Source organism: Onthophagus taurus, chromosome 7, assembly GCF_036711975.1.
Source record: "Onthophagus taurus isolate NC chromosome 7, IU_Otau_3.0, whole genome shotgun sequence".
Taxonomy (NCBI): domain Eukaryota; kingdom Metazoa; phylum Arthropoda; class Insecta; order Coleoptera; family Scarabaeidae; genus Onthophagus; species Onthophagus taurus.
This window is the reverse complement of record NC_091972.1, coordinates 14,871,444-14,888,353: the sequence shown is the minus strand read 5'-3', so window position 1 is coordinate 14,888,353 and position 16,910 is coordinate 14,871,444. Positions and strand designations below refer to the sequence as shown.

At 32.2% G+C, this 16,910-nt stretch overlaps 2 protein-coding genes and 1 long non-coding RNA gene across 4 annotated transcripts in view; 2 read left to right on the top strand and 1 right to left on the bottom strand.

Annotated features, from left to right (window-relative positions):
* Positions 1 to 15,339, top strand: part of LOC111429586 (WD repeat, SAM and U-box domain-containing protein 1-like) — a 30,697-nt gene extending 15,358 nt beyond the window's left edge. For both annotated transcript variants that reach the window (XM_023065542.2, XM_023065543.2), the window contains exons 2-12: positions 449 to 564; positions 4,452 to 4,682; positions 4,763 to 4,849; positions 4,907 to 5,127; positions 5,185 to 5,517; positions 5,570 to 5,819; positions 5,875 to 6,049; positions 6,141 to 6,283; positions 6,341 to 6,620; positions 7,225 to 7,512; positions 7,570 to 15,339. In XM_023065542.2, coding sequence (XP_022921310.2) covers positions 455 to 564; positions 4,452 to 4,682; positions 4,763 to 4,849; positions 4,907 to 5,127; positions 5,185 to 5,517; positions 5,570 to 5,819; positions 5,875 to 6,049; positions 6,141 to 6,283; positions 6,341 to 6,620; positions 7,225 to 7,512; positions 7,570 to 8,085 — 2,634 coding nt within the window. In that variant the 5' untranslated portion in view covers positions 449 to 454 and the 3' untranslated portion in view covers positions 8,086 to 15,339. The remainder of the gene's footprint in view (positions 1 to 448; positions 565 to 4,451; positions 4,683 to 4,762; positions 4,850 to 4,906; positions 5,128 to 5,184; positions 5,518 to 5,569; positions 5,820 to 5,874; positions 6,050 to 6,140; positions 6,284 to 6,340; positions 6,621 to 7,224; positions 7,513 to 7,569) is intronic.
* Positions 2,287 to 4,386, top strand: LOC139430421 (uncharacterized). The gene is made up of 2 exons (XR_011640914.1): positions 2,287 to 3,820; positions 3,870 to 4,386. It is a non-coding gene; the product is annotated as an uncharacterized lncRNA (long non-coding RNA).
* On the bottom strand, positions 15,337 to 16,872 carry LOC111413072 (uncharacterized). Its single transcript, XM_023043903.2, has 2 exons — positions 16,218 to 16,872; positions 15,337 to 16,155 (listed from the first exon to the last, which is right to left on the bottom strand). Exons 1-2 carry the CDS (start codon positions 16,734 to 16,736, stop codon positions 15,502 to 15,504), a joined length of 1,173 nt encoding a protein of 390 aa, XP_022899671.2. The 5' UTR covers positions 16,737 to 16,872; the 3' UTR covers positions 15,337 to 15,501.
* Between the last annotated feature and the right edge of the window lie 38 nt (positions 16,873 to 16,910).

Below are 16,910 nucleotides of genomic sequence, written 5' to 3'. Positions count from 1 at the left end.
TCAATAGATTGATGTTAAACAAATAGAACAACTAAGCGATAACAACCAAGGACAGTAGAATCTAACTACTAGATTCTACTGTCTTTGGATAACAACACATTATGTTGTATCTTTGTTGATAATAATCTTAATAAAATAATAACAAAAATGATAATGACTATATATGACGATAATAAATAAAATAATGACTTACATTATTATTTCTTGAATTATTTATATTTTTGAAAATAATATGTTAGGTCATTAAATGTTTTAGTGAGGATAATTTATGCATGATAAAAATGTTATATCTCCTTTTATCTCAACGTGAGTAATAAATCAAGTTGATAATGGTTATCATTTTTGAAAGTGCGAATTATTCATTAAAAAATCTCGTGGCAAGTTAATAAAAAAAGTTATTGATTTGTTACTGTAAAATGTCTTTAAATTATTGTTTTTCTTTTTTCAGTTGATAATGTCATCGTCATGTGACAATGTCAAAATTTTGCAACGTTTTCAAGCCCATACCAGTGATATAACAAGTTGCGACTTTGCTCCCAACTTTACCTTAGTGACAGGGTCAAGGTAAGATGTAATCTAAAATTAATTAGATCTTTCTAAAAGTGGTCTAAATTTAGATATGTATGTACAATATTATTAATTCTCGAGTTATCTGGGTTTATTATGCTTTTTGGAAAGTGTGCATCCATTTAATCTTTTGTAATATAAAAACAATGTCAAAAATAATCTAGAATAAGAGATCTCCTACTGTTTAATATATAATAGATGACATAATTAGACAAATAAAAACACAAAAATTGGTAATAAAGAGATGCCAGTGCTAGCAGCGAAGAATGAGGACGACTTGCAGAGATTATTGTAACAGCTTAATACAACTGCGAAGAGATTTAGCATCAGCAGTAATTGCTCAGGAACCAATTAGGTGCAAATTGGAAATCGACAATCAAATTACAGCAGGGTTATTAAATGATACATTATTATTTGGAGAAATAAGTACATAAGAAGAGATACATGCAAAACTTAGAGATGTTTGGAAACAAGCGAAATAAATATAACTGGGAGAACGCTTTGTATGCGGTAAGTAATGTTGAAAACGGGAGTGGAACGAGCATATACATAAATAAAATGTTTTGACAACAAATAGTGATGATAGCCTGACATAAGTCACTGGTAGGAAGAAGGAGTATTGGACGCCCATGAAAAAAATGGAATGACTACTTGTTGGTCGTTTTAAAGTTTTCCAATATCTCAAAATGACAATCCTTGAGGTAATTATGTCGGGAAGAGAAAAACGTTTCAAGGACTCAATTACCCATCAACATTTCATCTTTAAGTTACTCATTCTCGCTTTTTAGGCCTTGAAGGGGTTTATTCATTCTATACTTTGACACTTTATTTCCGGGTTATACTCAAGTAGGTATACAAGACTCGTCTCCGGTAACGGCACGTTCCAGGAAATAAAGATCATTCACCACTGATTTCATAATGTCAACACAGTTGTCTCTTCTCTGATTTGCTCTTGCGAAAAAATGTTTGAAAAAGTTATGCAAACAACTTTTTCTCAGTCTAAACTCATTAATGATGTAATAAATACAAGTATAAAATAAAATAAGTGACCTGACAAAAAGAGCAAATGTCTCAAAATCTTAAATCAATCTTAAATGTAAAAGAATGTTGTCTCACTTAAACCATGAGAGCTCTACGATTAATCCGCAATCACCAAACGTTTGATTTCTAAACGTTTGATCGTTATTTGTAAAACAATCTGAGCAGCTAGTACGTTAAAGCTAGTGTCCAGTGCGCGCCATTCTCAGTATAGACTGAGAAATTAAAAAGTGGTAAACTTCAATTCTTAATTACTGTTTGCTTTGAAGCTAAGATATCTTTGGAATCTAATCAAAATTTGAGGATTCCAGATGAAACTGTGGATACTCGAAAGTATTCTAAAGAGAGGCAAAATAAAAAAGTCTTATTCCATTAATATTTATGAAATGCGTGTGATAGTCAAGTCTGAATCTCTTGTATCCATACCACCGAGGACGTAAGTGTCATATACACTGAATAAAGATGTTTCGCTGTAACAGTGTGCAGTCCAAAGGCGAGGATATAGGACTAAATAATCTGATGTCACCAGCATTTATAAGTACTTCAAGAAATGAAAATATTTTAATACTGAAAAGCTATCGTTTGAGATACCGGAAGGCGCAATAGAATCAATTTGAAACAGTTCCAGTAAATCGCTCTTGACCGAACGATCAATTTGTAAATAACTTCTTAGAGTTTTTTGCTAAACAATAGTAGCAACGACATAGTTGTGCAATTAGATATGTTTTCATGAGCTGTAGGTTACAATAGCTTGCTTCCAAACATATGTTTCATAATCCTTAAATTGTTTCGGTTTGACTCTATATTCAAGATGTAATATTTACGTGGTAATATTTATAATTTTGTTGATATTGTTATGTTTTGATTTTTACATTATGATCATAGTATTCTTTGTAAATGTTTCGGGGTGTGCATAATAGCTCTTAAATTTCTTCCAAGCAAAATTAATTCATTAAGTGCTTTGTTAATGTATTCTAAGGGTGTATTACGAAACTCAAGTAACCACAAATAAGGATCATTATTGGAATATTCTGCTTTGTTCAACAAGTTTTTCCTTGTTTGAACATGTCTTTCTGCCATACCGTTAGATCTAGTATAATGATTGAATTTATGACACTTACTACACTTTCGCCCAAAAGCAGGCCATTTCTTCGCTGGATGCTTGTTTTCATAACTTTTGCAAGCGCTTTGTTTCATTTCTCCCCTTTTGAAACCTTTTATCACTTCTCTTTCTTTCTTTATTTTGCACACCATACTTTCCTCGTCTAGTTTCTTGGATTGCACTTCTGCTAGTTCTGATGCTTTGCAAATTCTAATAATAGCGAATAACTTTATTATTCCTGAGTCCATATACTGTTCTCTCTAATTAATCCATCTTTCAAGTTTTCGAAATTACAGTCTTTGCTTAATTTCTTTTGTGATGAAACTACCAAAGCTTTCACCTTCTCTGTGTACTCTAGAATTGAATATGTGTCTATTTACCGTTTCATTAGCCTTTGGTGTGAAGTATTTCTCCAACTACATTAAAACTTTTCCAATCTTTTCTCTTTTCTTCATTGACTTCTAATGTACCATAAATTTCTTGGACTTCTTCTCCAATCGTGTGTAGGAGTATAGCAACTTTTCTTTGCCTCGTTGTAATACTTTATATATCGTATCGTATCGTATCGTACTTTCATCGATTCCAGACGTTGACATGTGTACAATACACTTTTTCGTTTTTCCATCTTCTGAAGTTACCAGCAATATCTTCTAACAAAAGTAACTTACAAAACTTCTTATAACTATGTCTGAACTGTATTGTTAACATAACCTTAACTAATGACAGTCATCGTTCTTCTGTCTCTTACTACTAGATGGCGTAACCATATATGACATCCGTCAAATTGTTTTCTAAATTTAAGCTAAGGCTATGATTTGGGAGAAAGGCTCAAAATCCATGCCAAGACACACCCAGACCATAATTCTTTTCTTATTCATATTATAACTTCTGTCAGACAAATAGATGGTTCTACTATATGTATCAATGAAGTATCAATGAAAGAGACAGGCAAACAACGAGCAACCCAACCCAACTCCAGCATTAGTGGCAACCACAACGATACAATGGCATGAACATCTTCATGGCATGAAATGTGTTATTTGGGCTGCCGTATTCGCACACGTCATAAGTAAAAAGAAAACCTTGGCAGAATGTTTGTTAGCAATCAGACAAGTATGCGGTAGACGGATAACGACATGTTCGTAATTTAGATCGTTTTTAGATTAATATAGGGTGCGGCAAAAATAACTCCCATATTTCAAAAGATTGATACAAAAAACCCAAATGTAGACATAATGGTTTCCTTTATTCCTTCTAGTAACGATGTTTGAAAACTTCTGCTTGCGAAAATACTTAGCGTAAGGGGATGGCTCAACATGGGAACATCCCTTGCAAAATTTCGATCGGATTACGTGTTGTATGGATCATAGCTATATCCAGATGGAACTAGTAGTCTTCTACGTTATATTCTTTCTTGTATTAAGGCATATTTCCGTACTGAAAGCGATGGAGAGTGCTGTAGGGAAGTCCTGACTTTAGCGACGTTGTTTTGCCAATTTTGTAACGTTCGAGTGGGTTCCTCTTCAATGCTGATCTTACTCTTTCAGCTGAAATAATAATCGTTTTTCGGTCTGGAAACTTTTATTACAACGTAAACTAACCTACATTTGAATTGCCCTCTGTACAGCCTTGTTTGCTGGTATTAATTAAACATTTTACATTTTGTAATCTCGGAGAAATATGTTACATGTTGATTTTGTTTTACTTTTAATCATTTCATTTTAAATTTAAATTTTATTTTAAGCGATAAGACAGTAAAAATATGGGAATGGTTACCGGGATCAGGCTACAAAGAAAAAATTTTCTCGCCATTACGCGGTCACAAGTACGGCGTAACATGTGTCAAAGTTTCACCACAAGGGTCGATGCTGGCAACGGCTTCAATAGACGGTTCGGCTGTCCTTTGGAACTTACATTCCGGCACCAAAATATATACCATGGTCCAGATGAACGGCGATCCGATTCGAGTTTGTAGGTAAATAGAAGCTCTCCCTTAAAAATTGTAGTTTTTGAAATTGATGGGATTTTATTTTTTTTTCACCTCTTTTTATACAGGTTTGCTCCTGACAGTTCCATTTTGGCCACTGCGGGTGATAACGGTGCCATTTGCTTTTGGGATTTAATACATCGCAGTTTAATCCGGTAAATAAATTTAAAAAAATCAAAATCGTCAAAAAAATTTTTTTTATTAATTTTTAGAACTGTTTTTCAACATGAAGGAACCACGCAAGGATTGGCGTTTACTTCAGACTCTCAATGGCTTATTAGCGGGTGTAGTTTAGAAATTTTGAATGTTTGGTCCATGCAGGATATCGGTGACACAACTAAAGACGATGTTTGTAATCCTGTAGCGTCTCAAGATAATGCGCATGATTTAGGTATTTTATGTATCGATGTTTCACCGCACATAGAACACGAAGGTATATTTATTTTTTTTAAATAATTTTGTTAATTTGCATTATTTCCCCCCATTTTAGAATCCAACCCCTTTATAAAACACTACACTTTAGCATCTAGTGGAAATAGCGATAGAATCAACACGTGGCGAATAACGACATGTTCTTCAGCAAAATTTAAATCTGACACGAACGTTTCTGTTACAATTGAAAAATTAAACGAGCTAATTGGTCATTCCTCCGCAGTGACTTTTGTAAAATACAACCATACAGGGGCCTTATTAGCATCGTCAAGTCTTGATAAAGTGATTAAGATATGGAACTCAGCAGGAACATGTTTGCGCGCCCTTCAAGGTCACACCCGATACATTAACTGTGTTTGCTTCTCGAGGGATTCAAGGTTAATCGCTTCAGGTAATCAAACAAATTTAAAAATAAAAAGTTTTTACTTTCAAATTTTTTTTAGGTTCTAATGATAAAAACATCAATGTTTGGGATACCGAAGGACAATTTAACATCAATTCGGAGTTGGTGAAGAGTTATACTCATTTGATACCCTTCATTCAAAACGGCGTTCAAGAAAGTCAAGTTATTAGAAACGATGAAGAAATTAGGGAAAGTAGCGTTATGTTATTGGAGAAATTTAGTGATTTAGCTGAAGCTGCCATTAATTCTTGTTGTTTTTATGGCAATGATTTACTTGCCATAGGTTCAAGGTAACTGCTTAAAATAATGTTGATTTGACGTATTAATTTTTTTTCTTTAATTTAGTGATAAAATTATTAGAATATTTAAAGTAACCACTGGGGATGGTTTTTTAGAAGAAGTTGAATATTCCCCAATGGAAGGTCATTCCTACTCAGTCAATTACGTGGAGTTTTCACAAGATGGTACTCAATTAGCTTCTGCTTCTTTAGATGGATCGGCTTCAATTTGGAATTCCCAGGTGATATATGAAAGAGTAGAGGTCGACAAATTTAAACAAATTTTTGTCAACCTTATTCGTTAGTTTTATTCTATTTTTGAAATATTATTAGACGGGTGAAATTTTGAATACAATCCCTGATAACACTTTGGGAGTAAGAATATCCAGGTTTTCACCTGATGGAAGTAGATTATTAACAGCTGGAGATGATGAAAAAGCTACCATTTGGAATTGTGGAAATATGGAGAAAGTTGGGTATGACATTATTTAACTCATCTAATAACTTATGGAAACATAAAAATTTATTCTTAGAGAATTAGAAGGTCACTTAGATGCTGTTACTGCAGCTTGTTATTCCCCTGACGGAAAAATTATAGCTACAGCTTCTAGTAATGGAGATTTTCGATTATGGAATGGAACGGTTAATATTTACGTTCAAGATGACGCCCACGACTTGGGGATACAATCGTGCGATTTTTCACCTAATTACGAACCTTTATCAAATGGATTTTCAAACGATGCTAAAAATTATCTTTTGGGAACGTGTGGAAATGATAGTTTGGTGAAATTGTGGAGTATATCAATGAAACTTGTAAAAAAATTAAATTTTAATACAGTAAAACCTCGGTATAACGGAATTCGGATACTTCTTCTTCTTCTCCTCAACCTTATGCCTGATGGCGTCGGATAAATCTTTTTCCTATTCCTCTCCTTCCGGTTCCTGGCTAATTCCTTTATATCTGCTAGAGTCTTCCCTCTCTTCTTCCTAATTTCTGCTATTCTTTCCTTCCACTTCTTCCTAGGTCTTCCCCTCTTGTTCTTATCGTCTTAATTCGGATACAACAGACAAAATATTCTTAACACGTTGACTGCCATGTGGCTGGACGTATGTGCCAAATTGCTTTAGACGCCGCGTGGTACAGATGTTGTACCTCTGGCAGTTTTTGACAAAATATGGTACTGGTCCAGGAAACCCAAAATTTAAATAGGGTATAGAACTAGACCCAGAACCATTCGGGTTTAGCCATACGTCTCTCAAGAAGGCTGAAGAAAACCCAAATGTTTCTAGTTCTATGTGCAAATTAAAAATTTTTCAAATAACAGACTTTTGGTTATAACGAACTCTCCTTTCTCCGCATTAATTCGTTATATCGAGGTTTTACAGTAATGATGTAATTAATAATCTCTTCTTTTAGAATGTTAATGTTGCTTATTTGAAAGAATTGAAAGTAAAATGTTGGAAAACTCTGCAAGGACACGGTGGAAGTGTAATTTACGTTAGATTTGCAACTACCGGTGAAATTTTATGTTCAACAGCAACAGATAGACAAGCTAGAATTTGGGCAGTCTATTCCGGCGAATGTTTGCACGTTTTAGATCACGATTCAATAGTTACAACATGTTCTTTTAACGAAAATTGTTCAATGTTAGCAGTTGGTTGTCTTGATAAAACTTTATGGCTGTGGAAATTACCTCAACAACTGGTACAATTTTCCTCATCAATATCCTAAAACACCATCAACCTCACTTTGTTTTTATAGGTATTCCAAACTGCTGTTGCAAATAAAATAAAAATCCGTACAAAATCCGTTGTTGATTGGACTACTTCAGACATTTTAAAATGGTTGGAAGATCTAGGTCTTCAAGACCTCAAAGATTACATTGTTAACACCACTTTAGACGGCCAAAAACTACTAACAGTTCCAGAAGAAGACGTTTGTGTCGCTTTGGATCTAAAAGGAGACCAAGCGGCACGATTAATAAGAGAAATTAAATGGCTAAAACAAATGGATTTAGAAGATCCAAGTATATGGAATAAATCCAACGCTCCCATTGAATTTTTATGTCCAATTACTCACGAAGTAATGCGCGAACCTGTTAAAATTTCTGACGGATTTACATACGAAAAACGAGCCATCACAGAATGGTTTATGGCGGGAAAATTCACCAGTCCCATGACAAATGCTGTTTTAACAAACACCGATTATTCGTTAAATATCGAATTAAGAAATTCGATTTATTCGTATTTATGCGATAGTCATGAAAATGAAGAATAAAAATTTATTGAAATATTAGTAATAAAGTAGAGCATTCCTTTTTAATTCAGGAATTATATTATATTATAGCGTTTTGATTGAAAGTTGGGTTTTTCAATCGAAGATTACTCTTTTTTGCCATTATGTTATGTGGTTAAAAAAAGCGATATAATGGTTTAAATGTTTTTAGTGCCCTTGCACTTTATGTGTTAAAGTAAATGATTGAATTTTAAACGTCTATATTGGAGTAATATGAGTAAAATGTTTTGTGAATTGCTTTAATCTATTAACAAGTCTGTCTGCGTTGTAACAAGGAGATATAAAGATAAATCCCGGTATAATCTGGGATTAAAGTAAATTTTAATAAACAGACGTTTAACACTAATCGGTTTATTTTTACACATTAGTCGTATACAGAGTGGCCCAAATTCAAGTTATGCCACAAATTTCGATCTCATTTTTGAAAATGTCTCCCAAAACCTGAAAGTTTCGTAAAGGTTATTGTTTATTGTAGGTGTAACATTGTGATTTAGATATTATTATGAAGCCTTAACTAAAACAATATTTAATAAAGTATATACAAAATTTGCACAGCAATCGAATTTGAACCACTCAGTATATAACACAATAGTATTATATATTTATAACACGTTTTATTCATTTATGAGAATTGTTAGTACCTTGGGACATTGACTTGTAGAAAACGTATAAGTAGGTAATCTTTTCTACAGCTTATGTTAATGTAATCACTCTCCATTAGATATATTTTATATCATTAGGAAGCACAAATGCTACTTGTTTATGGTATTCAGATATATTAGAGACATTAATCTAAGTAATATAACTTAATTTCTTTCCAGGATCCATTTTATGCCGCCTATGTTGTACCAGATGAATTATTTATTTTTGTTCTTGGGGTTTTCTGGTGTGTTCAAACTCGGCATCTGCCACAATATATATATTTTTTCTGATATATATGCAACAAGCATATATATCAGATCGAAATTAATAACTGAGAAACACGTTGAATACCAATTAACCCAAAGGTAATTCTAATTCTAAATTTGAAATAAAAGGAGCTACGCCCTTTAGAATTAACACGGCATATATTAATTACTTTAAATGTCCCAAGGTACAAACCATACAGTACTTCTCCATACAATTATCATATACAAGGTGATTAACCATTAACAAGTTGCGTGCGGTCAATAACGTGGTTAATTCCGCTGACCGTCTCCCGCCCTCGCCAATTAAGACGTTCGTGTGATACATGTCTTCTGGTCTCCATTAATGGTTAAAGTAAAAGTAGTATGCCAAATGACAATTTAGTACTTTGAATACAGTGGGAAATGAAAACATATAATTTTTAAAATAGCTTAATACCATGGTGCTATGAATTCGCATACGAATGGAAAACGCGTCCGACGGCTTATCTCTGCGATATCTTATGGTATACATTGCGTTATGTGTTGCATTGCTGCCTTGTACTATTAACGGAAACTCAAAATCTAAAATTTTTAAATTAATGGTTTACAGCGTATTTGCTAGTTCAGATTAGCACGTTACAGAGGTTCGATAATAAAACTTTTCTAAAAGTATTGGGTTGCATTGCTGTCTTGTGCTGTTCAGTGGGAATCAAAAACCTGAAAATGCAAAATTATCAGTTTCAAAAGTATTAGCAACGCAGATTTAAACGAAATAACCGATTGGCATTGAAATTTTTGGGTAGCTGTGGGTTGCGTTCCTTGCGATTTCGTACTGATTTGCGAAAAATCTGAAACAGAAAAAATTATTGAATTAACATATAATTATTCGAAAGTATAGCAACTTGAACTCGCCAAAATTCTTAGTATTTAGAAAATGTTCTTATTGTTTAAAGATGCGTATTGATATACAGGATGGTTCAGTTTTTAATCGGGAAACTTTACTAGAATGATTAAAAATTGAACCACCCTGTATACATTGTGTGTTTTCATAGATCAATTATGCAATGCACCAACTTCGACGTTAAAAATAACGATTTCTCACTTAAATATTTCATTATTCTTATCTCTTTGCGAACCAGCTATCTATGAAACGAACTTCTATTTACATTACTGGCACTAAATAAACGAAATGCAGTGTAGAACCTCAAAATTTAATATAGTAATAATCTAGAAATTGATCGAAATTTATATATCAATACAAAATATTAAGGAGTTGAAAGAAGTCGAGAAATGTTGAAATGATACGTTCCGTTGATATCAAATACTTTAATTTCCCTATGCTTTTCGCGGGTAATTGTATCTATGTGTACGAATTTTAAACCTCTTTCCTAGAACAGTAGACAAAATAACCTTATAACTCAGTTTTTTCTCGAAACAGTAAGGTCACCTAAATCAAACAATCTACCTAGAATGGCTGAATAGAGATTAGTCGAGAACTATTCGTTATTATGACATTCTAGGAAAGGTAAACTAATAAGTCATAACATAATTACAATTCAAAATAATGTTTTGCGTAATATATCTGCACCAGTATGTCTTTGTTTCAGTTGTATAATTAGCTTTCTTCCAACAAGCGTTTCAAATTGATTGGAAACTCTTCATTTTAGTTTAATGGCCGATTGTAATAACGTGTTTGTTAATTATATCTTTAATTTAATTAACATATAAACAATTAGTTTTACGTTGTGGAATATCTTGAAAACGGTTCATTTTACATATTGAATCTATGGACAAAAGTAATTCTTGGAAGACTATTTAAGAACGTTCAACAAAAGAAATGCAGGCACATCGGGTGACCTGGGTCGTCAGAAATACATTTGGAAAGATGTCTAAAGAGGTTTCGGCCTTTCTCCATTTTACAAGTGATAATAGAGTAAGGCACAAAAAACAAGAGTTCTTGGAACTGCTTATGTCAGCATTTCCAGAATATCAAACACCATACTAACCAGGTTTTAAAGACTTCATTGGATGAATTGTTTTAAAATGTAGCAGGTAAAACTAAATTAGCATAAAAGCTAATAGCATACAATTCTGTATTCATAAGTGTAATAAGTGTGGCAGAAAAAGTCAAAATGATTTTTATTTACGGAGAAAGTGAAATTAAAAGTAGTAATTAAGTAGTAAAATTATTGTCACTTATACCAAGGACCACTTATACATTATTTTCAACAGACAGAATGTAATATATTCTGTCTTTTTTTGTTTTTTCTTTTTTGTTTGTCTCTCATTTGTAAATCAGTAATATTATAGAAGTATTAAAATACAATTTAAGAAAAAACTTTTATAATTTAATAATCAAAACGTGATAAAAATACAATGAAATGGCAGAATAATAAATCCCTTTTTTTAATTACTAAATTATTTGAAGGAAATGCAGCAACAATTACTAAACATTGCTCAACAAGTAGGTATTAATTTAATTAATATTTAGAAGTTGTTCAAAATGCCGCCCATTTTCTCTTCCACAAGCATTAATGCGCTGTATAAAAGATCTTGAGGTATCTCTTAACATGCCCATCTTATTTTCTCTAAAGTCGTAAATTATATGGAAAAATAATTGCATATTTCATTACTTACATATTTTTAAATCTCATAAAGTACCAAGTTGCATTAAAATCTGGTATATGGCAGTAAAATTATTTTACATTATAAAATATTAATCAAATAATAAAACGAAGAACAAAAAAGACTGACAAAAATAGGCAGAATGTAATATTAACACGTTGACTGCCGCAATAGTCACTAAAAATCTATCCATTCTGACCGGAACAATTTTAAAATTAAATAATAAGAATCAACTGGTGCTTCTCGTGGCTGTTGTGGAAATTTTGCCGTGCATCAAGTTACGCTTCTCATGGCAGTCAACGTGTTAAGTACAATAACGCATATTTTATTACACATTATTCTTTAAATTCTAAATATCAGGAAAACTACTAAAGACAGATATGTGACATACTTATCATTTATTAAAGGTAACTTGATGGGCAATTCAACTAGCACACAATATACAGTATGTTCTATTTAAAAAACTTATGAAACTTTGACTATGAAGCTTTATGAACACGCTGTATAGCGTATCTAATATCTTTGGATACTATCATTTATCTACTGGCTTTGACTATTATGTAACATAATTTCAAGGCAAAATTGGAAAAAATACATCGTTTTTAAAAGATCCTGCAATGGACACATTTTGGAAAAATAACTGGATATCTTAAAAACTATGAACGCTATGAGTTAGTAACATATACGGCTGTATAAACAAATTTATATTCTATTCATAATATGATAAAATATACAGGATGTTCCATTTATAAAAATCTACATACTCTTCGTTACGCCTAAATGGAACTCCCTGTATAAGTGAAAATAATTTTACTTAATAGAAAGTGGTGAGTCAAACAACTTTTGTAGAAAACAGTTTTTTCTTTCTTAAACGATTTAGCAACTATCGTCCGCCAGGATACTAATAACTCACCCCCTGTATAATATTTATTTGCTGCCAAGCAGCTTTTATGCTACTTTAGTTTTACTTGGTATACCTATTTTAAAACAAATCAACCAATAAAGCGTTTGAAAGCGATATTCTGGAAATGCTGACTTAAGTAGTTCCACGAACTCTTGTTTTTTTATGCTTTATTCTATTATATGTATTAAAAGATTGGAACCTTTTAGACCTCTATCCCAAGGTATTTCCGACGCCCCGATGTACCTTTTCTGTATTTTTGTTGTCTTTGTTGAGGTTCTGAATTTACTTTAGTCCATAGATTCAGATTTTGGAATCAAAAATATAGCGTGACACTTAAAAAATTGTTCGCCACCTTCATATTACCCTCAAAATAAGATCAAGATCAAAAATGTTATCGTCATATGGTTTCCCCCTTCATCCAGAACATTTTTTATTTGGATAATTTTAGAGCAGCCACAAAGTAGTATGTAGAAATTCTGATAATAATCTACACTGTGACCCATTTGAAAGCGGAGCACCCTCGTAAAATTTGTATTTATTATCCGATTTCGACAATTTTTTTTTTAATTGTAGACCATAAAAAACTGTACCTTCGGACAAAGAGTCATGTTTTTCTTAGAAAAGCCAAGGCCTACTATTTCACTTTTTAGGTGCTAAAAATGAAGAAATCATATTAGGAAATTTTTTAGAAAAAATCTAAGTTCTTGGATTACACCAAGATTCATCAAAAATGGTTAGAAATTAAAACCGTTGCAGATAATTGAAAAATATCATTTTTTATAAATTTATTTGATTTGATCTAGTAAACCATGACAAAAAGTTAATAAAACACAGACAATAATACAAAAACTATTTATCTACGACTGCTTGGATAAGTCATCATTACCGCACTCATTTGAGGTGATTTGAGTTACATAATGAAGTTCATTACCGCACTGGTTTCATTACGTAACGCATTTTTAGCCTAATTAGAACAGACTTAATTTATTGAAACGAGCAACAATACAAAAGAAAAAGTGCTATCTACTTACAGAGAAGCAATACTATTTATTATAAACATTAATTGTTATGTTTTTACATTTCTAAACACTTATTCCAGATGAGTAAACATGTTGTTGAAACTGACAATTTAAAATTGTCAACAATCATTTCAAAATATTTTTATAAATGTCATATAGACTTTTCTAAAGAAATTGATTTTTTAGTAATTTTTAGCAGTCGTAGATAAAATGCTGTATATCACACGTGGGCTAGAGCATAATTACAGTACTCGTGTGATTACAGGACTCGGTCTACGACCTCGTCGTGCAATTCTCCACACTAGTACTGTAATTATGTTTCTAGCCCTCTTGTAATATAAATAACTATTATATTTGTTACAGATGAAATAAATTGATAAAAAATTATATTTTTCAATTATCTGAACGGTGTTAATTTGTAACCATTTTTGATGAAATTTGATATATGCCCATTTCAAACGGCGCTTAATGCAGTGGTGTACGCAGATTTTTTGTAAAAAATTTCCTAATATGATTTCTTTATTTTTTACACCTAAAAAGTGAAATGGTTTTTTGCTTGGTTTTTTCAAAAAAAATGTGACTCTTTGACCTAAGGTACAGTTTCTTACGCTCTACAATTAAAAAAAAATTGTCATAATCGGGTAATAAATAGTTTCTTTGTAATTCGCGGCGGTAATGAAAGCTCTAACAGTACTCAAACGGGTGCTGTAATGAGACTCCTTACAGCATCCGATGCTGTAATGAGATTTTAGTAACATTTTATGGAACCAGTTCAAGTTGGTGACATTAATTTTTCTAGTTGTCAATGTTACAATTTTTGTCTATGGATGTTTAAACACGTTCTTAGCATCGAATACAAAGTCCACAATGATGAGGACATTGAACATTGAGCAATTTCTCTTATTTTGGGAGGTGTATATGAAAAATTTTTTTTTTCAGGTGAATACATTTTGTGTGTTGACAGTTTCTAATTGTCAATTAAAATTTCTATTTTCAAGTGTTACGATGTTACCAACTGCTACATACCTATTTCCCTACATTGACAAAATTTATTTTATTTTTCTTAAAAAAAAGGATAAAAATGCGAATTACAAAAAATAGCATAAAAACACGTTTCATAAGACTTAAAGCACTCATTCATTAAAAAACTCGTGGTTTCGCCACTCGTTTTTCAACTTGAATTCCTGCATTTCAAACGTCTTACGAAACTTGTTTTTTAATATACTATTACGAGGGTGCTCCGCTTACAAATGGGTCACACTGTATATGTAGCCCGATTTTAATTCGGTTTAAAAAAAAACTCCAAGAAAAGACATAGTGAAGAGGGCGAAAGATCAATATTCAAGAAAATAAGATTTCCCATAACTGTAACATATATTTTTTATTACAACAAAGCCTTACTCTTTCATATGATTTGATATTTAACACACTGTGTTCATTTGGCATATTACTTTTTAATCACCTTGTATTATAAGATCAAGCAAAATTTAATTTTCATTCCTTATAACTTTATCAATTTAGAAATAATCAATACATTTAATTAACAATTTTGTAGAATTAAGCCACAAATTGTGACCAAATTTATCAATTGTTGAACGTATTTAAATTTTATGTTTAAATGTTACATATTTTCCAATTACTTTTTATTTAGACATAGTTTAATATCGTTAAGACTGTCGTACACAATGAGTGCCTTTTAAAACATAAAATGTTTTACACAATTTAATTGTTGTTAATAAATTATACAAAAAAAAAAATTGTATCTTGGATTTTATGGACCAAATAAAAACAATACAAATTATTTGGAATAGTTTTTTTTATATTGTATTCTTAAACATTACAAAATGACACCAATACTTAAAGATAATAATAACAGCAAACGTTAATCATTTTTAAGTTGATAGTATCCAAAAATAAACGAAGTCATCAATGTAATTAAAATTAAAAAAAATTATTATCATCCTTATTTAGACCCTTGCTTCATTCGTCTTTGCGATCTCTTTTGAGATGGATTTTTACCGCCAAACTTTCCTTCCTTCCTCATCGCTTGTAACTTCATATTTTTCGCTTTTATCTCTTTTTTGGCATCTTCGCCCTTCTTTTTTCCACCTTGCGTGTATTGAACGTTTATTTTCCTACCGTTAATAAACGTGTTATGAAGACCTAAAGCTTTTTGATAAGAATCTTCATTCTTAACCTCTACATATGCAAATCCTTTAGGTTTCTTTGTTTTTGGATCTGTAACTATGCGGATATCATGAATTTCGCCAACTTTCTCAAAATGATCCATCAATTGCTGTTTTTCTATATCGTAAGGTAGATTTCCTACAAAAACGACATAACGAGATTTTCCTTTTTGTTGAGACTTATTATTTGGAGAAGTTTGTTTTGTCGGTGTTGGTTTTTCCTCCTCATCATCCTCTTCCTCACTTTCATCATCTTCATCATCCTCTTCATCGTCATCATCTTCTTCAGAGTCTTCACCTTCTAAAGATAGGAATTCTTGGGAAGTGTTTGCAGTGGAATCTTCCATATCAGAATCTTCTTCTTCTTCAGCATCATTTTCATCAGATTCTTCTTTAGTTACTGCAGCTTTTTTAGATTTTTGTGACGCATTCTGTTTGAAATTAAATAATACAAATTAATTTTAGCAAATTGATCATGGTTTTAATTACTTACTTTAGTTTTTTGATTCTTTCCTTTTGGGGAAACCTTCTTTCCGGTTGGTGTTTCTACTGGAATCCCGCATAATCTTAAAATACCTTCCAACTTTCTTAACTTCCTCCTAGCATTGTTAGTTATCGTATCCCTCGATTTAATTGCTTCTATCTTATTTTTAACAGACTGAATACGATCTGCGTCACCTTTTTGCATCTCGCCAATAATTTTACCAAGAGAATGTCGACTCATTTGCCTTTTTTGTTTATTCCTTAATCGTTTACGTTGCGCGCTATTCATTACCTTCCCTCCATTTTCTTCCGCACCCTCTTTTTTACCATCTAAATTTGCGGTACCACCGAATGCAAGCTTCTTTTTCTTTCCATCGGCATCCCCATTTTCTTTCGGGGCTTTCCTTTTCATCATCTTTTTCTTGTCGTTTTGCGCAGCAACTGATTCTGTTGGACTCTTTTGACCTTTCATCTGATTTTTCTTACCTTCACCGCCAAATTTACGTTTTCTGTCTACTTTATTCTGCATATTTAACGCGTGGTTAACTATTTTCAAAAACTATGAATCAAAAACGTGGTTTTATAACCGCACGTGTTCGGGATGTATGAAACGTGCTGATAGCGTGTTCGAAAAGAAGTTGAAAAGGAGGTTAGTTTGCGGAAGTGTCATGGAGGGGGAGCGATAATACCAACATAAATTTAG

Coding starts and splice junctions, on each gene's coding strand:
- LOC111413072 (XM_023043903.2), bottom strand. CDS start 16,736: ATGCAGAATAAAGTAGACAGAAAACGTAAATTTGGCGGTGAAGGTAAG. Junction 16,156..16,217: donor GAAAGAATCAAAAAACTAAA/GTAAGTAATTAA, acceptor AATTTCAAACAG/AATGCGTCACAAAAATCTAA.